A 23,147-nucleotide genomic window follows, 5' to 3' on the forward strand; every position below is an offset into this window, starting at 1 on the left:
TTATTTAAATTAAGGGATTTCCATTCTGGACCTCTTTACCACTATTCATGCCAGATATGTGACAGAAATATTGGCCTATCCATTATTCATCTCATCTCCCTTGGAATTAACTGACTCAATCACCCCCTTGAATAGTCAGAGCTTCCTTCCAAAATCTGAGTTATGAATTAGCCAATTTCCCATCCAGAGCAAAACCAGTGAGACCAAAATGGTCATGTTTTCCTTTACACAGAACTTTTAAAATTACCTCTTATTTTCAAAGCCTATTTATCATTAGCACATTCTAGGAAATAGCTAAATCTGCTGAGAATCTTCTTCCACTGCTATGACCTCACTACTAAAAACAAAAGGCTCTTTCAAAAGAACTGTGGCACTAAGCCCAGAGAATACGGAACTTACTTACTATTACCTTTCTTAAGTAAGCAACAGTAGTTATCTAGCTGAGAATTAAACCTTGTAATGCTATGTTGTACTTAAACTATTCTCTAGCCACCCAATACAGAATAATTAAAGCAAACAAATCTTTATTGCAGAACTTGTCTACCCCTGTTGCTTTACATACATTGCTGGCGCTGGGCCCTCTGGGGAGAAAAAAGGAACTAGATAATCATAACACACAGAAAAGCCCCATAGTCAAGAGAGTCAAGAAAGTCATAGTTGAAGAGAACACTAAAAGCACCAGATCAACATCTACTACACAAGTAAGTTGTTCCTGGAAAAAAAAAATCTCATCCTATATTCAATTATGTATTCTAATTTCTCCTTTTCTTTCATTGTATAACCAATATTTGTTAAACTCCTATTATGTACGAAGCACAGGGAAATCAAAGGAGAATAAGAAAGACAAATGATCCTGTGCTCCTAGAGCTTATAATCTGGTGGAGGAGGCATTACTAAATGAGTAAACAAATATAGTAATTATAGATTATAGAAAAAAGTAAACAGGGTGCTGTGATACAGACTTGATATAGAGGGAGGAACCCTTTTTGTTAGGATAATCAGGAAAAAAATTTTAAAGAAAATAATATTTAAGCTGGTACTGACATTTAGCTCATCCTCAAAGGATGAGAAGAAATCCACCATGGGAAGTTTGAAGAAGAGCTTTGCAGGCAATGGTAATAATAAGCATAATGATCTTTTGGTTGGAAAGAGTTTGGTATGGTCTAGAATCTGAAAGAAGGCCAGCATGACACACAATACAGTGATTAAGGGAAATATGGGAAACAACAGAGGCAGAAAAATGAGGTAGTCAGGAACCAGATCATTCCCAAGAGTTGGGGTAAGGAGTTTATAGTTTAATGGTGAGCCACTGAAAGGTTTTAAGTACGATTTAGTTTAAGTTATAAAATCATTTCCCTTTTTACTGTGTGGAGAGTAGATTGGAAGGGAGCAAGAATGGAAGTGGACAGATCTGTTAGAAGGCTGTTGCAATGGCCTGAGCAAAAGATAATAGTGGCATGGACTTGAATAATGGCAATGGAATTTGAAGAGAAGTAGGATATATTTCAAGGATGAAAATAACAGAACTTGGAGATGGACTGGATGAGGCCAATCCAGGAAATCCAGGATGCCTTCTAGGTACACTTTACTTATCTGATAAGCTCAACAGTATGATCCTGGAAGGTATTATTATTGAAATGCTAAACAAAGACTAGAATTTTCCCCAAAAATAAATAGAGAGATAAATCTTGATCAATTTTCAAGCATATAAACAATCAGAAAAAGCAGTGGGCCCTTTTCCTTTGATTATTACATATCCACAAATCATCTCCCTTTGAACACAGAAAACACTTGAAACTGAAGTAATGAATAGTTGGGTTTTCCTAGATGACTTACTTAGAGAATTAAATGTTACAGATATAGTGTTGTTTATTGAAACTCCGGTGAAAAAGATTTATGTCATTTGACCCCTAGACGGCAAAAGGGTTTGCAAAATTCTTCAGAGTAACTATAATTAAATGGTAAAGACTTGACCCCACTGGAGATGTAGAAATAATAAGAACACAAAGACATTTCACCCAAACTCAAGAAATACCATTTCTTCTCAGTAATATATTGTGTATACTGAGTACTCACCGACATGAATGGGGGCTGGGAATAATCCATATTCATGCTCTCCCGGAGTGTATTCCAGCTTCTCTTTCTTTAATTGGATCAATCGGCTCTTTGGGCTGTGATTAGAAAAGAATGGAAAACAGTGAGAGGCAATGAAATTTCCTTTTGTGGTAAAATAGAAAAAAAAAAAAATCACTCTATTGAATATTTGTTTTAGTGGTGATCATTTTGTAATGTATAGAAATATCGAATCACTATGTTGTACCTCTGGAACTAACATAGTGTTGCAGGTCCATTATACTCAATTTAACAAAATGTGATACTATTTTGAGTTAAAAATCACCTTTATAAATATAATAAGAAATGAACTTGGCTTCACAGTAATTTATGCAAAAATACTGGGCGGCTTTAATTAATTAAAAATGTTTATGTAATCCAATTGAGCTATAGATAAGATTTCATAAAGTAGCAAAATTCCAAATTCACAATTTAGAGTGATAATTTTTTAAAAGTGTAGCTACTACACTACACTTAAAAGTATGTTATTTAAAAGTATGTTTAAAAGTATGTTATTTTTCTATAATTCTGATTCCAAACTAGTCATTTCATGTGACTCTCACAAAAAGGGACAAGGAAAATTAACAATAACAAATGGTTTATGTGTATGAACTATTTTGTGTGACTTGTTCTACATATCAAAAATAGTTGACTTACATACATATCTGGTTTGTAAATAAAATTGTGAATTGGGGAAAAAAAGAGTATTTGTTTTAACAGTGGCTTAAATCTTAAACCCATTTTTTTTGGGGGGAGGGATACTAAGTATTTTCATATATTTTTACAATCTGAATTTCTGGAATTGCCTTTTAGGAATTATACATAAGATGCATTCTCCAATGCATCTCCAATGCACTAGCATTCTCCAACAGTTTTGCAGAAGGAACCTAAATTTCAGATCTGATCATAATGACTGCCTTATATTTGGTTAATGATTTATAGTTTATAAAGTACTTTCACATATTATCATTTATGTCAATCCCGTGAAGTAGGTAAGAAACGTTAACTCTAGTTTACAGATTTGAAAACTGATGCTCTACAAGGCTAACTGACTTGCTTTATTTTTTGTAGCTGGCAAGGAGATTCAAGATGTAAACCTTAGTTTCTTGCTAAACTCCTATTTATCTACTATTCGTTTTATTTTATTCCACCATGTCCCATCAGCTTTTACCTCTTCCACTCATCTTACTGGGTCTGTGTTCCTAATGTTTGTTATGAGATCAAAACCTGAAGAGATTTCACAGATACATAAAAGTAAGGGGAAAAAAGAAGGGAGGAAAAAGGAAATGAGAAAAAGAAGAGAGCCTCATTCAGTCGACTCTGATTTTATTTTGGCTTAAAGTTCCAGTAAATAAAGCAAGGTGGATATATTTCTTTCATGAATTATGACATACTGCCTTTCAAAAACAAGTCTAGTCTATTGTATCTTGTAACAAGTAGGTATGTTAATACACACTTTGCAGATGAGAAAATTGAGATCCAAAGAAGTAAGTTATTTGTAGAACCTTTAGTTCTTATTTGAAGACTGGTTCTTTCTAGTGGATCATTCATTTATTTATTCAACAATTACTGAGCACTCATTAAGTCCAGGCCCTGTTCCAAGTACTAAGAAACAGTAGAGAAAAAGACAGTTTACTTGGGTAGACATACAATAAGGAAATAAGAAAAACTAAGAAAATGAAAAAAAAAAACCCCAGAAAATAATAAATGCTAGGCAAATAATTAAAATGTGATGAATAGCAAGTAATTTGGGAAGGCTTTTCTAAGGAAGTGACATGAAGCTAAAATGTAAACGTTACTGATACTCAGGAGAGGATCTGGGAAATGGAGGAAGATCAGGCAGAGGAAATAGCTGGTATAAGATGAAAGTTTAAATGAGATTGGAGAATTAGAAGAAATGAAAGGAGGCTGAAGCAGTCCAGGTAAAGTTAGAAACTAAGTCATGTGAAAGTTTAAAGGCAGTGGTAAGTAGTTTGGGGGACAGTTACAAAGAAGGAAAGGAAAGATGCTAGACTGTTCTACTTATAAGACCACTTTTCTCATTTTAAAAAAGTGGCCCCCCAAAATGATTGTGAACACAAAGATGAATTTTTTAACCAACTAAAAACTATATTTCTTCATCATCAAAGTCAAATAGATCAAGAAAACAACTGTGTCTAGAACCAAGCACTCAGCATGAAAGAAAATTTGGTCTACACCTTACTAGATTCAAGACACATCCAAACTACTTAGAGAAATAACATAAAAGTTTTCATTTAGCTAACAAAGAAATGGAAGCAAAACTGGTATTTTACCCTGGTGCCAACAGGGTAAGCAAGCATATAGGGGGCAGTAGTCACGAAAGAAAATACCTGGCACCCTGAAGTGAACAGACAAGCAAAACCACAAAAAAATTCAGGGTCACCTGCATAGTTTTACGCCCTCAAATAAATGAAACCTTGAATATATCCTATCAATTACCAACTGAGTCCCTAAAAATCTCAAATTTATCTTTGATTTTGCAATGCTGATACCTAAGATGCATAATATCATTATGGGTATGATAATCATGTGAGAAACTGTTTTCCTAGTTCTTAGCCAAGTCTGACTTTGGTTCTAATTTAGACATAACCATTTATTTCCCTGTTGGTTACAACAACATGGAAAGCTCTCTCATTGTTTTAAATACTCCATTCTGTGTGAGCTCTGAGGAGTGGTATATTAAGAGAGAGAATTTGGTTGCCTCTGTCAGTTTGTCTTGGAGATTCTGAACATTCCTGGCATTTTCTGGGTATTCATTTGTGTGCCACTATCAGTTCAAATCACAGGAGAAAATCTTTATACCTGTAGGAATGAAGAGTAGCCATTTCAGATACAAAACTGCCGTAACTTACAGTAGGCTGGACAGTTTAAAAAAAAAAAAAAAAAAAAAAAGTTGCTGTGACAGGTGTTTACTCTGGCCTATGGCTGAAGTTGCAAAAATGAGACTACTAGTAGTATGTGTAAGTGTGTAAATGAAAAAAACTCTTTTGCCTTTATTGTCAAAAGAAGTTAGTTTGCCTTTCACAATGTTCTATTTATAAATGTAACCAATTCAGTATTTGTGGCCAACTTTCTCTCTCTTTGGTAGATTATTAGTTTTAATAATTTATCATTGGGATGGGAGGATATCTAATTAAAACAGGCAAATCCACCATCATATGGGAGAAAAATATATGATTATTTAAGGAAAAATATAAAAAGTTAGTGTTCCTAATAATCATTAATTGCTATTATGCAATTAATGCTATTATGTTTATCTTAAATATTGTCTACAGTCATTTCTTGGCTTTAGGTATTTATCATCTTATTTTCAAATCTTGTCAACTCTAATCTAGGCCCAAAACTCAAAATAATAAAACTATTAAGATGTCTTTTATACTCAAACTATCTTAGAAGTTTCCCAGACAGCTGGTAATTCACACCAAGGACTTATTCCCACACTTAGTTTTTTTAATTTTTTTTTTTCCACACTGTGTGGCTTGCAGAACTTCCCTGACCAGGGATAGAACCTTCACCCCCTGCAGTGGCAGCATGGAATCTTAACCACTGGACCATCAGGGAAGCCGCTGACATTTTTTTTTTTTAATTATTTATTTATTTATTTATTTATTTATTTATTTATGGCAGTGTTGGGTCTTCGTTTCTGTGCGAGGGCTTTCTCTAGTTGCGGCAAGCGGGGGCCACTCTTCATCGCGGTGCGCGGGCCTCTCATTATCGCGGCCTCTCTTCTTGTGGAGCACAGGCTCCAGACGCGCAGGCTCAGTAGTTGTGGCTCACGGGCCTAGTTGCTCCGCGGCATGTGGGATCCTCCCAGACCAGGGCTCGAACCCGTGTCCCCTGCATTGGCAGGCAGACTCTCAACCACTGCGCCACCAGGGAAGCCCGACATTTTTTTTTTTTAAAATAAAGTGAATGCTGTTTTTAAAATTTTTTAATTTATTTTATTTATTTTATTTTTGGCTGTGTTGGGTCTTTGCTGCTGTGTATGGGCTTTCCTCTAGTTGTGGCAAGCAGGGGCTACTCTTCCGTGCAGTGCGCGGGCTTCTCACTGCAGTGGCTTCTCTTGTTGCGGAGCACGGGCTCTAGGCGCGCGGGCTTCAGTAGTTATGGCACATCGGCTCAGTAGTTGTGGCTCACGGGCCCTAGAGCGCAGGCTCAGTAGTTGTGGCACACGGGCTTAGTTGCTCCGCGGCATGTGGGATCTTCTTGGACCAAGGCTCGAACCCATGTCCCCTGCACTGGCAGGCAGATTCTTAACCACTGTGTCACCAGGGAAGTCCCACTGTGTACTTTTAAGACTGGAGAAAAGTACACTAATGTTCCTATACTTGATTGGAACCGTAACTGTCAAAAACTTTATCCTCTTTATCAAGAACTTTTTTTTTTTCCCTAGGTTTGAAATCCTTGTCAGCTAGTGATAATCATAACATACATTTTATTGGATGCATTAGAAGACTATGGAGAATTGTCAGTGTCTTACCTTTCTATAATGTTTTCATTCTCTGAGCAATTTTTGGTTAAATCTTTATGACTAAGACTGCTGGAAGAAATATCAAAAAACCCTCAGTAAATGACTATCTCAGTTATTTTTGACTAATGATACTAGTGGCAATAAGATTATGGGTACAGACTTCCCTGTACTAACTGATAGCATCACCTTAAACAGATACTTGTTGGACTGTAAAGAGGGAGAGAGCTAGAATTTCCAGGAAACTTTTAGCCAGGAAACAAATGATTTTGTGAAAGCAGACTGTTTAACTCAAGATCAGCAAAATAAGAATTACCTAGGACTATAAAACTGATTTAACTGTAGTAAATATTATATTTTAATGAGTGTATAATAAAGACCTTTTCTTTCTTCTTAATCTTTCTATATTACCCTGAAGTTATTAGGTGATCACTGTACAAACCGGAATTAAATACTTTTTAACTGGTATATTGTTCCAAAGCCTTAAATTAAGAAAAAAAAATCCTGTAAATGTTCTTAATATAAATTATAAGCTTACAGGAGAACTTAATAAAATTTCTGTTTTAAAAAAAAAGATACATGCTGATTGGTCTAACCTAAAAAACTGTTCACAATATTATATATACAGTCACACCTTACCTTATTTTACTTTGCAGGTACTGTGTTTTTTTTTTTTTTACAAATTGAAAGTTTTGTGGCAACCCTGCTTGGAGCAAGTCTACAGTGCCATTTTTCCAAGGGCATTCCCACTTCATGTCTCTGTGTCACATTTTGGTAATTCTCACAATATTTCAAACTTTTTCATTATTATTTTATTTGTTAGGGTGATCTGTGATCAGTGATCATTGATGTTACTCTTGTAATTGTTTTGGGGAGGCTCAAACCATGCCCATATAAGACGGTGAACTTAATAAATGTTGTATGTGCTCTAACTGCTCTACCAGCTAGCCAATCCCCGCCGCCCCCGTCTCCCACCCCCAAACCTCAAACCTGTCTCTCTCCCTTTCCTCAGGCCTCCCTATCCCCTGAGACACAGCAACATTGAAATTAGGCCAACTAATAATCCTACAGTGGCCTCTAAGAGTTCAAGTGAAAGGAAGAGTCGCACGTCTCTCACTTGAAATCAAAAGCTAGAGATGATTAAGCTTAGTGAGGAAGGCAACGCCTTAAGCCGAGACAGGCCGAAAGCCAGACCTCTTGCGCCAAACAGTTAGCCAAGCTGTGAATGAAAAGTTCTTGAAGGAAATTAAAAGTGCTACTCCAGTGAACACACAAATGATAAGAAAGTAAAACAGCCCTATTGCTGACATGGAGAAAGTTTCAGTGGTCTGGATAGAAGGTCAAACCAGCCACAACATTCCCATAAGCCAAAGTCTAATCCAGAGCAAGGCCCTAACTCTCTTCAGTTCTATGAAGGCTGAGAGATGTGAAGATGTTGCAGAAGAAAAATTTGAAGCTAGCAGAGGTTGGTTCATGAGGTTTAACATCGAAGTACAAGGTGAAGCAGCGAGTGCTGATGTACAAGCTACAGCAAGTTATCCAGAAGATCCAGCTAAGATCATTAATGAAGGTGGCTACACTAAACAACAGATTTTGACTTCATAGCTAGAGAGAAGAAGTCAGTGCCTGGCTCAAAGGTTCAAGGGACAGGCTGACTCTCTCTTGTTAGGGGCTAATGCAGCCGGTGACTTTAAGTTGAAGCCAATGCTCATTTACCATTCCAAAAATCCTAGGGTTCTTTCGAATTATGCTAAATCTACTCTGCCTCTGCTCTTTCAAATGGAACAACAAAGCCTGGATGACAGCACATCTGTTGACAAAGCCCACTGTTGAGACCTACTGCTCAGGAAAAAAGATTCCTTTCAAAACATTATTGCTCATTGACAATGCACCTGGTCACCCAAGAGCTCTGATGGAGATGTACAACGAGATTAATGTTGTTTTCATGCCTGCTAGCACAACAACCACTCTGCAGCCCATGGATCAAGGAGTAATTTCCACATTCAAGTCTTATTATTTAAGAAATACATTTCATAAGGCTACAGCTGCCACAGATAGTGATTCCTCTGATGGATCTGGGCAAAGGAAATTGAAAACCTTCTGGAAAAGATTCTAGATGCCATTAAGAACATTCGTGGTTCACGGGAGGAGGTCAAAATATCAACATTAACAGGAGTTTGGAAGTCGTTTCCAACCCTCATGGGTGACTTTGAGGGGTTCAAGACTTCAGTGTAGAAAGTAACGGCAGATGTGGTGGAAATAGCAAGAGAACTAGAAATAGAAGGGGAGCCTGAAGGTGAGACTGAACTGCTGCACTCTCGTGGTAAAATTTTCACGGATGAGGAGTTGCTTTGTATGGATGAGCAAAGAAAGTGGCTTCTTGAGATGGAATCTACTCCTGGTGAAGATGCTGTGAAGATTTTGTTGAAATGGCAACAAAAGATTTAGAATATTACATAAACTTAGTTGCTAAGGCAGTGACAGGGTTTGAGAGGATTGACTCCAATTTGAAAGAAGTTCTGTGGGTAAAATGCTATCAAAGAGCACTGCATGAGAGAAAAAAAAAAAAGAGTACTGCATGCTGCAGAGAAATCATTCATGAAAGGAAGAGTCAAAGATGCAGCAAACTGAACTGCTGCTTTGTCTTGAGAAACTGTCTCAGCCACCCCAGTCTTCAGCAACCACCACCCTGATCAGTCAGCAGCCATCAACATTGAGGCAAGGCCCTCCTCCATCAGCAAAAACATTACAACTCGCTGAAGACTCAGATGACGGTTAGCACTTTTTGGCAATAAAGTATTTTTTAGTTAAGGTATGTACATTGTTTTTTTAGACATAATGCTGTTGCACACTTAATAGACTACAGTATAGTATAAATATATCTTTCACATGCGCTGGGAAACCAAGACCTCCGTGTGACTCCCTTTCTTGCAATATTCACTTTATTGCAGTGGTCTGGTACTGAACCTGCAGTGACTCTGAGGTATGCCTGTGTACATATAATGTAAACTGCTTTTTATGCTCCCATTTCGAAAAACCCATTTTCCTTCCTATGTGCGAAACACCCAGTTCTTCCCTACTGTGAGTTTCTTTCCTGTGTATCACCTTACTTTTACACAGAACACTTGACTTCTGACACCTCTGGTCATAAAATGTGTGGAAGTTTTTCACTACGTCAACCAATTCTCTTCACACCAGCTAGGTGTCCTAAAATTTAACTCAAGTCTAACACCGCCTATCTGGAGACACTGTCAGATCCCACAGGTTAAGGGCTCGGTCTCACAAGACTGCCTCCACTCTACCTTAGATATCAACTGAAAACAGTAAGTCCCCAGTTTACCCACAACTTATGTCCTACAAATTGGAGGTCCCCATTACCCCCTCTCTCAGGTCTGATAAATTTGCTATAGCTGGTCACCAGTCACAGAACTCAGGGAAACACTTACTTACATTTACCAGCTTATTAAAGGACATGATAAAGGATACAGGTGAACATCCAGATGGAAGAGATGCATAGGCAAAGTATGTGGGAAGAGGTGTAGAGCCTCCATTACCTCTCTGGGTGTGTCACTCTCCTAGTACCTCCAATTGTTCACCAACCTGGAAGATCTCTGAACTCTGTACTACTGGGATTTTATAGAGGCTTTCTAACATAGGCATGATCAATTATTAACTCAAATTTCCAGGCCCTCTTCCTTTCCGGAGGATGGCAGGATGGGGCTGAAAATTCCAAACTTCTAATCATGGCTTGGACTTTCTGATGACCAAGGGCCATCCAGGAGTCCACCCAGAGATGCCTTATTAGAAAAAAAAAGATGCTCATAGTGCTCTTATCACTTAGGAACTTACAAGGGTTTTAGGAGCCCTGTGTCAGGGATAGAGTCAAAGACAAATATTAGAACTAGAAACGCTCCTAAATTTTCCTATCCCTTAGGAAATTATAAGGATTTTAGGAGTCCTGTATCAGAAACTGGGGGCAGAGACCAACAAATATATTTTCTATTACCTAACGGCTTCTATACTTTTGATGACCATGGAGTTAAATTATGTAAGTTCAGTATAATATATAATTGGATAAACCAAATTTGTAACCATGAAGAATCTTATTTAATTTTATATGACAAGATCACTAATAAGGACAAGATGTACACTTCATAAGTGTAAATGATACCTATACAGTCCTCTCAGGAAACTGGCCTCCTATTTATTCTATGGCCTATGGAATCCCATAATTTAAAGGGAGTAAGAAGTATCACCCTTGGCAGGTCGGGAACACTGACAAATATGGGGATTTTAGAGTAAGAGGATTTTCCTACAGGGACTTCGCTGGTGGTCCAGTGGTTAAGAATCTGCCTTCCAATTCAGGAGACACGGGTCTGATCTTTGGTCGGGGAACTAAGATCCCACCTGCCGCGGGGCAACTAAGCCTGCGCGCCACACCTAGAGAGCCCGTGCGCCACAACTACTGAGCCCGTGCGCTCTGGAGCCTGCACGCTGCAACTAGACAGCCCGGGTGCCACAACTAGACAAGTCCGAGCGCCGCAACAAAGACCCAGTGCAGCCAAATAAAATAAAACAAGATAAAATAAAATAGTATTTTCCTACAGTTATAGGTCTCCCATGTGAAATTTGATAGAGGAGAGTTGGAAGGCTTTTGGTTCCTCATCTTTGTAGGTGAGTTGAAAAGGGCAATAAAATACTTCTAACAGAAAAGTAAATTAAAACTTTTATAGAGGTTTCCAACCAGTAGCTGATTCTGAACCCTTAGAAACATGTTGCTCTAGTTGCTATAATCATATTACAAGAAGATTTTTGTATATTAATTAACATTATACTGTGTATATCAATGTATATAAATAAAATTGGCCTTATTTTACATCAAATTAATGATACTTAATCAGAAATCACTAAACAAATGTATGTGGTAAGAGATATACACCATGACCAAGTTGGATTCATTCCAGAGTCACAAGAATGGTTCAACACACTCAAATCAATCAATGTGATACACCACATCAACAAAAGAAAAGATAAAAACATGATCAACTCAATAGATGCAGAAAAAGCATTCAATAAAGTTCAACACCCATTCATGATAAAAACTCTTACCAAACTGGGTACAGAGGGAATATATCAACATAATAAAAGCTATTTATGACAACCCCAGAGTCAATATAATACTCAACAGTGAAAAGCTGAAAGCTTCCCACTAAAATCTGTAACAAGACAAGGATGCCCACTCTTACCACTTCTCTTAACATAGTATTGGAAGTCTTAGCCACAGCAATCAGACAAGAAAAAGAAATAAAAGGTATTCAAATTGGTAAAATTGTCCTTAGATGCAGATGACATGGTACTATATACAGAAAATCCTAGGACTTCCCTGGTGGCGCAATGGTTAAGAATCTGCCTGCCAACGCGGGGGACACGGATTCGAGCCCTGATCTGGGAAGATCCCACATGCCGTGGAGCAACTAAACCTGTGTGCCACAATTACTGAGCCTGCGCTCTAGAGCCTGCGAGCCACAACTACAGAGCCCGTGTGCCACAACTACTGAAGCCCACGCACCTAGAGCCCATGCTCCGCAGCAAGAGAAGCTACCGCAATGAGAAGCTCACGCACCGCAACGAAGAGTAGCCCCCGCTTGCCGCAACTAGAGAAAGCCCGCACACAGCAACGAAGACCCAATGCAGCCAATAAATAAATAAATAAATAAATAAATTTATATTAACAACAAAAAAAAGAAAACCCTAGAGGCTCCACACAAAAACTACTAAAACTGGTAAACGAATTCAGCAAGGTGGCAGGATACAAGAATTTCCAAAATATACAAACAGCTCATACAACTCAGTAACAAAAAACCAAACAACCCAATTGAAAAATGGGCAGAAGACCCAAATAGACATTTTTCCAAAGAAGACATACAAATGGCCAATAGGCAGATAAAAGATGCTTATCATCGCTAATTATTAGAGAAATGCAAATCAAAACTACAATGAGGTACCACCTCACACCAGTCAGAATGGCCATAAATAAAAAGTCTACAAACAATAAATGTTGGGGAGGGTGTGGTGAAAAGGGAACCCTCTTACACTGTTGGTGGGAAGGTAAACTGGTGCAGCCATTATGGAAAACAGTATGGCGGTTCCTTAAAAAACTAAAAACAGAGTTGCCACATGATCCAGCAATCCCACTCCTGGGCATATATCTATACAAAACTATAATCCAAAAAGATACATGCACCCCCTATGTTCATAGCAGCACCACTGACAATAGCCAAGACATGGAAACAACCTAAAGGTCCACAACCTAAATGTCCACTGACAGATGAATGGATAAAGAAGATGTGGGGTGTGTGTGTGTGTATATCTGTATATCTATCTATCTATCTATCTATCTATCTATCTATCTATCTATCTATCTACACACAATGGAATACTACTCAGCCATAAAAAAGAATGAAATAATGCCATTTGCAGCAACATGGATGCAACTAGAGATTATCATACTAAGTGAGTAAGTCAGAAAGAGAAAGACAAATACCATATGATAATAACTTATATGTGGAATCTAAAATATGACACAAATGAACATATCTAAGTAACAGAAACAGACTCACATACAGAACAGACTTGTGGTTGCCAAGGGGGTGGGGGTTGGAGAGGGAAGGATTGAGGGTTTGGGATTAGGAGATGCAAACTAGTATATATAGGATGGATAAACAACAAGGTCCTACTGTATAGCACAGGGGACTATATTTAATACGCTGTGATAAACCATAATGGAAAAGAATATGAAAAAGTATATATATAACTGAGTCACTTTGTGTACAGCAGAAATTAACACAACTGTGTAAATCAAATGTTTATATTTCTATAAAATTAAAAAAAAATTTATGTGGTAAAATCTCCACCTTAGAGTGGAGACTTAACTACAAAGAGGAACTGAGAAAGTAAAACTGATATCTTGCACAACAGCCATTTTGGATAAGTTACTGAATCTGTAACAGCTGTTCCCCTAATTTTTGCAATGCTGATGTTTGAAGAGATGTAATGTTATGATCTCTGTGAATATGATAATCATGTGAGAAAACTGCTAGATTTTCCCACCAAGAACAGACAACTGTATACTTAGTACTCTTGTGTATGGGTTTCACTGAAAACCCTATTGCATTTTTCATATGAAGAATACTTTAAAAAAAATTTTATTGGGGTATAGTTGACTTACAATGTTGTGTTAATTTCAGGTGTCCAGCAAAGTGAATCTGTTATATATATATACATATATCCACTCTTTTTTAGATTCTTTTCCCATATAGGCCATTACATAGTATTGAGTAGAGTTCTCTGTGCTATACAGTAGGTCCTTATTAGTTATCTATTTTACATATAGTAGTGTGTATGTGTCAATCCCAATCTTCCAATTTATCCCCCTCCTCCCTTAACCCCTGTAGCCATAAGTTTATTTTCTACATCTGTAACTCTATGTCTGTTTTGCAGATAAGTTCATTTGTAGTCTTTTTTTAGATTTCACATATAAGTGATATCATATGATATTGTCTTTCTCTGTCTAACTTACTTCAGTTAGTATGACAATCTCTAGGTCCATCCATGTTGCTGAAAATGTCATTGTTTCATTCTTTTTTATGGCCGAGTAATATTCCATTGTATATATGTGTCACATCTTCTTTACCCATTCCTCTGTTGATGGACATTGAGGCTGCCTCCATGTCCTGGCTGTTGTAAAAAGTGCTGCAATGCACACTGAGGTGCATGTATCTTTTCTTTTTCTTTTTTTTAACTTTTGAATTTTATTTATTTTTTTTATACAGCAGGTTCTTATTAGTCATCAATTTTATACACATCAGTGTATACGTGTCAATCCCAATCGCCCAATTCATCCCACCCCCCCACCCCCACCGCGGCTTTCCCCCCTTGGTGTCCATACATTTGTTCTCTACATCTGTGTCTCAACTTCTGCCCTTCAAACTGGTTCATATGTACAATTTTTCTAGGTTCCACATACATGCGTTAATATACGATATTTGTTTTTTTCTTTCTGACTTACTTCACTCTGTATGACAGTCTCTAGGTCCATCCACATCTCTACAAATGACCCAATTTTGTTCCTCTTTATGGCTGAATAACATTCCATTGTATATATGTACCACCTCTTCTTTATCCATTCATCTGTCGACGGACATTTAGGTTGCTTCCATGACCTGGCTATTGTAAATAGTGCTGCAATGAACATTGGGGTGCATGTGACTTTTTGAATTATGGTTTTCTCTGGGTATATGCCCAGTACTGGGATTGCTGGATCATATGGTAATTCTATTTTTAGTTTTTTAAGGAACCTCCATACTGTTCTCCATAGTGGCTGTATCAATTTACATTCCCACCAACAGTGCAAGAGGGTACCCTTTCCTCCACACCCTCTCCAGCATTTGTTGTTTGTAGATTTTCTGATGATGCCCATTCTAACTGGTGTGAGGTGATATCTCATTGTAGTTTTGATTTGCATTTCTCTAATAATTAGTGATGTTGAGCATCTTTTCATGTGCTTCTTGGCCATCTGTATGTCTTCTTTGGAGAAATGTCTTTTTAGGTCTTCTGCCCATTTTTGGATTGGGTTGTTTGTTTCTTTAATATTGAGCCGCATGAGCTGTTTATGTATTTTGGAGATTAATCCTTTGTCCGTTGATTCGTTTGCAAATATTTTCTCCCATTCTGAGGGTTGTCTTTTCGTCTTGTTTATGGTTTCCTTTGCTGTGCAAAAGCTTTGAAGTTTCATTAGGTCCCATTTGTTTATTTTTGTTTTTATTTCCATTACTCTAGGAGGTGGATCAAAAAAGATCTTGCTGTGATTTACGTCAAAGAGTGTTCTTCCTATGTTTTCCTCTAAGAGTTTTATAGTGACCGGTCTTAAATTTAGGTCTCGAATCCATTTTGAGTTTATTTTTGTGTATGGTGTTAGGGAGAGTTCTAATTTCATTCTTTTACATTGTAGCTGTCCAGTTTTCCCAGCACCACTTATTGAAGAGACTGTCTCTTCTCCATTGCATATCCTTGCCTCCTTTGTCATAGATTAGTTGACCATAGGTGCGTGGGTTTATCTCTGGGCTTTCTATCTTATTCCATTGATCTATGTTTCTGTTTTTGTGCCAGTACCATATTGTCTTGATTAACGTAGCTTTATAGTATAGTCTGAAGTCAGGGAGTCTGATTCCTCCAGCTGCATTTTTTTCCCTCAAGACTGCTTTGGCTATTCGGGGTCTTTTGTGTCTCCATACAAATTTTAAGATTTTTTGTTCTAGTTCCGTTAAAAAAAGCCATTGGTAATTTGATAGGAAATGCATTGAATCTGTAGATTGCTTTGGGTAGTATACTCATTTTCACAATATTGATTCTTCCAATCCAAGAACATGGTATATCTCTCCATCTGTTGGTATCATCTTTAATTTCTTTCATCAGTGTCTTATAGTTTTCTGCACACAGGTCTTTTGTCTCCCTAGGTAGGTTTATTCCTAGGTATTTTATCCTTTTTGTTGCAATGGTAAATGGGAGTGTTTCTTTAGTTTCTCTTTCATATTTTTCATCATTAGTGAATAGGAATGCAAGAGATTTCTGTGCATTAATTTTGTATCCTGCAACTTTACCAAATTCACTGATTAGCTCTAGTAGTTTTCTGGTGGCATGTTTAGGATTCTCTATGTATAGTATCATGTCATCTGCAAACAGTGACAGTTTTACTTCTTCTTTTCTGATTTGGTTCCTTTTATTTCTTTTTCTTCTCTGATTGCCGTGGCTAGGACTTCCAAAACTATGTTGAATAATAGTGGTGAGAGTGGACATCCTTGTCTCGTTCCTGATCTCAGAGGAAATGATTTCAGTTTTTCAACATTGAGAATGATGTTTGCTGTGGGTTTGTCATATATGGCCTTTATTATGTTGAGGTAGGTTCCCTCTATGCCCACTTTCTGGAAAGTTTTTATCATAAATGGGTGTTGAATTTTGTCAAAAGCTTTTTCTGCATCTATTGAGATGATCATATGGTTTTTATTCTTCAGTTTGTTAACATGGTGTATCACATTGATTGATTTGCATATATTGAAGAATGCTTGCATCCCTGGGATAAATCCCACTTGATCATGGTGTATGATCCTTTTAATGTGTTGTTGGATTCTGTTTGCTAGTATTTTGTTGAGGATTTTTGCATGTATATTCATCAGTGATATTGGTCTGTAATTTTCTTTTTTTGTAGTATCTTTGTCTGGTTTTGGTGTCAGGGTGATGGTGGCCTCACAGAATGAGTTTCGGAGTGTTCCTTCCTCTGCAATTTTTTGGAAGAGTTTGAGAAGGATGGGTGTTAGCTCTTCTCTAAATGTTTGATAGAATTCACCTGTGAAGCCATCTGGTCCTGGACTTTTGTTTGTTGGAAGATTTTTAATCACAGTTTCAATTTCATTACTTGTGATTGGTCTGTTCATATTTTCTGTTTCTTCCTGGTTCAGTCTTGGAAGCTTATACCTTTCTAAGAATTTGTCCATTTCTTCCAGGTTGTCCATTTTATTGGCATAGAGTTGCTTGTAGTAGTCTCTTTGGATGCTTTGTATTTCTGTGGTGTCTGTTGTAACTTCTCCTTTTTCATTTCTAATTCTATTGATTTGAGTCCTCTCCCTTTTTCTTGATGAGTCTGGCTAGTGGTTTATCAATTTTGTTTATCTTCTCAAAGAACCAGCTTTTAGTTTTATTGATCTTTGCTATTGTTTTCTTTGTTTCTATTTCATTTATTTCTGCTCTGATCTTTATGATTTCTTTCCTTCTGCTAACTTTGGGTTTTGTTTGTTCTTCTTTCTCTAGTTCCTTTAGGTGTAAGGTTAGATTGTTTGAGATTTTCCTTGTTTCTTGAGGTAGGCTTGTATAGCTATAAACTTCCCTCTTAGAACTGCTCTTGCTGCATCCCATAGGTTTTGGATTGTTGTGCTTTCATTGTCATTTGTCTCTAGGTATTTTTTGACTTCCTCTTTGATTTCTTCAGTGATCTCTTGGTTATTTAGTAGCGTATTATTTAGCTTCCATGTGTTTGTGTTTTTTACGTTTTTTTCCCCTGTAATTCATTTCTAATCTCATAGTGTTGTGGTCAGAAAAGATGCTTGATATGATTTCAATTTTCTTAAATTTACTGAGGCTTGATTTGTGACCCAAGATGTGATCTATCCTGGAGAATGTTCCGTGCACACCTGAAAAGTGTAATCTGCTGTTTTTGGATGGAATGTCCTATAAATACCAATTAAATCTATGTGGTCTACTGTGTCATTTAAAGCTTCTGTTTCCTTATTTATTTTCATTTTGGATGATCTGTCCATTGGTGTGAGGTGTTAAAAGTCCCCCACTATTATTGTGTTACTGTTGATTTCCTCTTTTACAGCTGTTAGCACTTGCCTTATGTATTCAGATGCTCCTATGTTGGGTGCATATATAATTGTTATATCTTCTTGGATTGATCCCTTGATCATTATGTAGTGGCCTTCCTTGTGTCTTGTAACATTCTTTATTTGAAAGTCTATTTTATCTGATATGAGTATTGCTACTCCAGCTTTCTTTTGATTTCCATCTGCATGGAATATCTTTTTCCATCCCCTCACTTTCAGTCTGTATGTGTCCCTAGGTCTGAAGTGGGTCTCTTGTAGACAGCATGTATATGGGTCTTGGTTTTGTATCCATTCAGTAAGCCTGTGTCTTTTGGTTGGAGCATTTAATCCATTCACGTTTAAGGTAATTATCGATATGTATGCTCCTATGACCATTTTCTTAATTGTTTTGGGTTTGTTTTTCTAGGTCCTTTTCTTCTCTTGTGTTTCCCACTTAGAGAAGTTCCTTTAGCATTTGTTGTAGAGCTGGTTTGGTGGTGCTGAATTCTCTTAGCTTTTGCTTGTCTGTAAAGCTTTTGATTTCTCCATCGAATCTGAATGAGATCCTTGCCAGGTAGAGTAATCTTGGTTGTAGGTTCTTCCCTTTCATCACTTTATCATGCCTCTCCCTTCTAGCTTGTAGAGTTACTGCTGAGAAATCAGCTGTTAACCTTATGGGAGTCCCCTTGTATGTTATTTGTCATTTTTTCCCTTGCTGGCTTTCAATAATTTTTCTTTGTCTTTAATTTTGCCATTTGATACTATGTGTCTCGGTGTGTTTCTCCTTGGTTTATCCTGTATGGGACTCGCTGTGCTTCCTGTACTTGGGTGGCTATTTCCTTTCCCATGTTAGGGAAGTTTTCGACTATAATCTCTTCAAATATTTTCTCGGGTCCTTTCTCTCTCTCTTCTCCTTCTGGGACCCCTATATAATGCGAATGTTGTTGCGTTAATGTTGTCCCAGAGGTCTCTTAGGCTGTCTTCATTTCTTTTCATTCTTTTTTCTTTATTCTGTTCCGCAGCAGTGAATTCCACCATTCTGTCTTCCAGGTTACTTATCCGTTCTTCTGCCTCAGTTACTCTGCTATTGATTCCTTCTGGTGTAGTTTTCATTTCCGTTATTGTATTGTTCAGCTCTGTTTGTTTGCCCTTTAATTCTTCTAGGTCTTTGTTAAACATTTCTTGCATCTTCTCGATCTTTGCCTCCATTCTTTTTCCGAGGTCCTGGATCATCTTCACTATCATTATTCTGAATTCTTTTTCTGGAAGGTTGCCTATCTCCACTTCATTTAGTTGTTTTTCTGGGGTTTTATCTTGTTCCTTCATCTGGTACATAGCCCTCTGCCTTTTCATCTTGTCTATCTTTCTGTGAATGTGTTTTTTTTTTCCACAGGCTGCAGGATTGTAGTTGTTCTTGCTTCTGCTGTCTGCCTTCTGGTGGATGAGGCTATCTAAGAGGCTTGATGGGAGGGACTGGTGGTGAGTAGAGCTGACTGTTGCTCTGGTGGGCAGAGCTCAGTAAAACTTTAATCTGCTTGACTACTGATGGGTGGGGCTGGGTTCCCTCTCTGTTGGTTGTTTGGACTGAGGCAACCCAACACTGGAGCCTACCTGGGCTCTTTGGTGGGGCTAATGACAGACTCTGGGAAGGCTCACGCCAAGGAGTACTTCCCAGAACTTCTGCTGCCAGTGTCCTTGTCCCCACAGTGAGCCACAGCCACCCCCCGCCTCTGCAGGAGACCCTCCAACACTAGCAGGTAGGTCTGGTTCAGTCTCCCCCGGGGTCACTGCTCCTTCCCCTGGGTCCCGATGTGCACACTACTTTGTGTGTGTCCTCCAAGATTGGAGTCTCTGTTTCCCCCAGTCCTGTCGAAGTCCTGCAATCAAATCCCACTAGGCTTCAAAGTCTCATTCTCTAGGAATTCCTCCTCCCATTGCCGGACCCCCAGGTTGGGAAGCCTGACGTGGGGCTCAGAACCCTCACTCCAGTGGGTGGACTTCTGTGGTACAAGTGTTCTCCAGTCTGTGAGTCACCCACTCAGCAGCTATGGGATTTGATTTTACTGTGATTGTGCCCCTCCTACCATCTCATTGTGGCTTCTCCTTTGTCTTTGGATGTGGGGTATCTTTTTTGGTGAGTTCCCATGTCTTCCTGTCGATGACTGTCCAGCAGCTAATTGTGATTCTGGTGTTCTCACGAGAGGGAGTGAGAGCAGGTCCTTCTACTCCGCCATCTTGGTTCCACTTCGTCACATGTATCTTTTTGAATTATGGTTTTCACCGGATATATGCCCAGGAGTGGGATTGCTGGATCATATAGCAGTTCTATTTTTAGTTTTTAAAGGAAACTCCATAGTGTTCTCCATAGTGGCTGTACCAGTTTACATTCCCACCAACAGTGTAACTGCTTGCTTTCTCCTGCATTCCTATACGCTAACAACAAAAGATTAGAAAGAGAAATCAAGGAAACAATCCCATTTACCACTGCATCAAAAAGAATAAAATAGGGACTTTCCTGGTGGCACAGTGGTTAAGAATGTGCCTGCCAACACAGGGGACACGGGTTCGAGCCCTGGTCCAAGAAGATCCCACATGCTGTGGAACAACTAAGCCCATGTGCCACAACTACTGAGCCTGTGCTCTAGAGCCCGCATGCCACAACTACTGAGCCTGCGAGCCACAACTATTGAAGCCCACGTGCCTAGAGCCTGTGCTCCACAGAACAAGAGAAGGCACTGTGATGAGAAGCCCAGACACCGCAAGGAAGAGTAGCCCCACTAGCTGCAACTACAGAAAGCCAGTGTGCAGCAAAACGAAGACCTAACGCAGCCAGAAATAAATAAATAAATTTATTTAAAAAAAAGAATGAAATACCTAGGGATAAAACCTACCTAAGGAGGCAAAAGACCTGTACTCAGAAAACTATAATATACTGATGAAAGAAATAAAAGATGACACAGATACAGAGATAGACCATGTTCTTGGATTGGAAGGCTCAATATTGTGAAAATGACTACACTACCCAAAGCAGTCTACAAGATTCAATGCAACCTCTATCAAATTACCAACGGCATTTTTCACAGAATTAGAACAAAAAATTTTACAGTTTGTATGGAAACACAAAAGATCACAAATAGCCAAAGCAATCTTAAGAATAACGGAGCTAGAGAAATCAGGCTCCCTGACTTCAGACTATACTACAAAGCCACAGTCATCAAAAGAGTATGGTACTGGCACAAGAATACTTCTTTTAAAGCCTGGATTTGCTTGCAAAACTTTTAATGGAATTATATAAATATATGTATTTGTCTCTAGTCTTCCTTTAACAAAGGTAAGGTTCAATAAGCTTAGTTTCCTTTCGTTGTTTTTTTTTTTTAAAGAAGTTTGGTAGGAACTTTATAAATCCATTTATTTATTTATTTTTGCCGTGTTGGGTCTTCGTTTCTGTGCGAGGGCTTTCTCTAGCTGCAGCGAGTGGGGGCCACTCTTCATCACGGTGCGCGGGCCTCTCATGATCGCGGCTTCTGTTGTTGTGGAGCACAGGCTCCAGACGTGCAGGCTCAGTAGTTGTGGCTCATGGGCCCAGTTGTTCCACGGCATGTGGGATCTTCCCAGACCAGGGCTCGAACCCGTGTCCCCTGCATTAGCAGGCAGATTCTCAACCAATGCGCCACCAGGGAAGCCCTAAGCTTAGTTTTGTTGTTGTTGTTGTTGTTGGTTGATTATAGAAATGACTCATAGAACAAGTTCTACATGCTAATGGATTAGGTAGATATTGTTCATAGTAAATGGCTGAGAAACAACTTGGGAACAAACTCACAGATTAGAACATGCACTTAAAGTTTTAAGTCACTTTAGTAACAAAGGGAGCTTCCACAGTGTAGCTGGAATTCCAAAAGGAAATGAAAGCCCTTCCTAGCAACCTGCACTGTATTTTCAGTGAATAGACAGCCACTAAAATTCTGAATACGATTCTACAATCTTTGTTACATTAGCTAAAGATAATATTACTAAAACATTAAAACACAAAACAAAGTCAAGCAGAGTAGACTTTTCATTAAAGACAAAATGGACGAAGATTAAACGTGGTAAATCTATTGCAAATTCCTAAATATAAACACTGGAGAGCTAAGAAATTAAAAGCTATGCTTGTCATAATACTATTCACAAATTTAGCTACCCATATTACTAGTCACTGACATATGAAAACTATGAACTAATCACTCATATATGAGAACTATGAACTAAAAGGCAATGAATGCTATGTTATAGAGTTGTTGGGAAGAAAAAAAGTAGCTGGATTTATAGGTGATCTTTAAGAAATAAAATATTGTTCTTGTAAATTCTTTCACTTGGATTCAAGGAGGAAAAGAAACTTAGCATGGTATACATCACAAAATCAGAATACATGTTAATTTGGCTATTTCTCATTTCAGTCAAACATTTTTTCCATACTAACTTGCAACAAAATTGGTATAAACATGATGTTTCAGGCCCATCTTGTGCATTCCCTGACCCACCCCTGAATCAGCCATTTCTCCAAGGAGCTCTAGTTCCTCTCAGTGGGAAATGGTATTTAAAAACCAAACTGGGGCTTCCCTGGTGGCGCAGTGGTTGAGAATCTGCCTGCCAATGCAGGGGACACGGGTTCGAGCCCTGGTCTGGGAAGATCCCACATGCCGCGGAGCAACTGGGCCCGTGAGCCACAATTACTGAGCCTGCGCGTCTGGAGCCTGTGCTCCGCAACAGGAGAGGCCGCGATAGTGAGAGGCCCGCGCACCGCGATGAAGAGTGGCCCCCGCTCGCCGCAACTGGAGAAAGCCCTCGCACAGAAACGAAGACCCAACACAGCCATAAATAAATAAATAAATTTAAAAACCAAACTGTAGGGACTTCCCTGGTGGCACAGTGGTTAAGAGTCCTGCTGCTAATGCAGGGGACACGGGTTTGAGCCCTGGTTCGGGAAGATCCCACATGTCGCGGAGCAACTAAGCTCATGCTCCACAACTGCTGAACCTGCGCTCTGGGGCCCGCAAGCCACAACTACTGAGCCTGCGTGCCGCAACTACTGAGGCCCGTGCACCTAGAGTCCATGCTCCGCAACAGGAGAAGCCACCTCAGTGGGAAGCCTG

At 38.7% G+C, this 23,147-nt stretch overlaps 1 protein-coding gene across 9 annotated transcripts in view; it reads right to left on the reverse strand.

Annotated features, from left to right (window-relative positions):
- The window catches only part of ASH1L (ASH1 like histone lysine methyltransferase), a 213,573-nt gene that overhangs the window by 64,670 nt on the left and 125,756 nt on the right, over positions 1-23,147 (reverse strand). For all 9 annotated transcript variants that reach the window (XR_005017158.1, XM_036831168.1, XM_036831148.1 and 6 more), the window contains one exon: positions 2,077-2,171. Coding sequence is in view for 8 of the 9 variants with exons in the window: in XM_036831168.1 (XP_036687063.1) it covers positions 2,077-2,171 (95 nt within the window). In the remaining variant the exon portion in view is untranslated. The remainder of the gene's footprint in view (positions 1-2,076; positions 2,172-23,147) is intronic.

This window comes from Balaenoptera musculus, chromosome 1 (genome assembly GCF_009873245.2).
Source record: "Balaenoptera musculus isolate JJ_BM4_2016_0621 chromosome 1, mBalMus1.pri.v3, whole genome shotgun sequence".
NCBI lineage: Eukaryota > Metazoa > Chordata > Mammalia > Artiodactyla > Balaenopteridae > Balaenoptera > Balaenoptera musculus.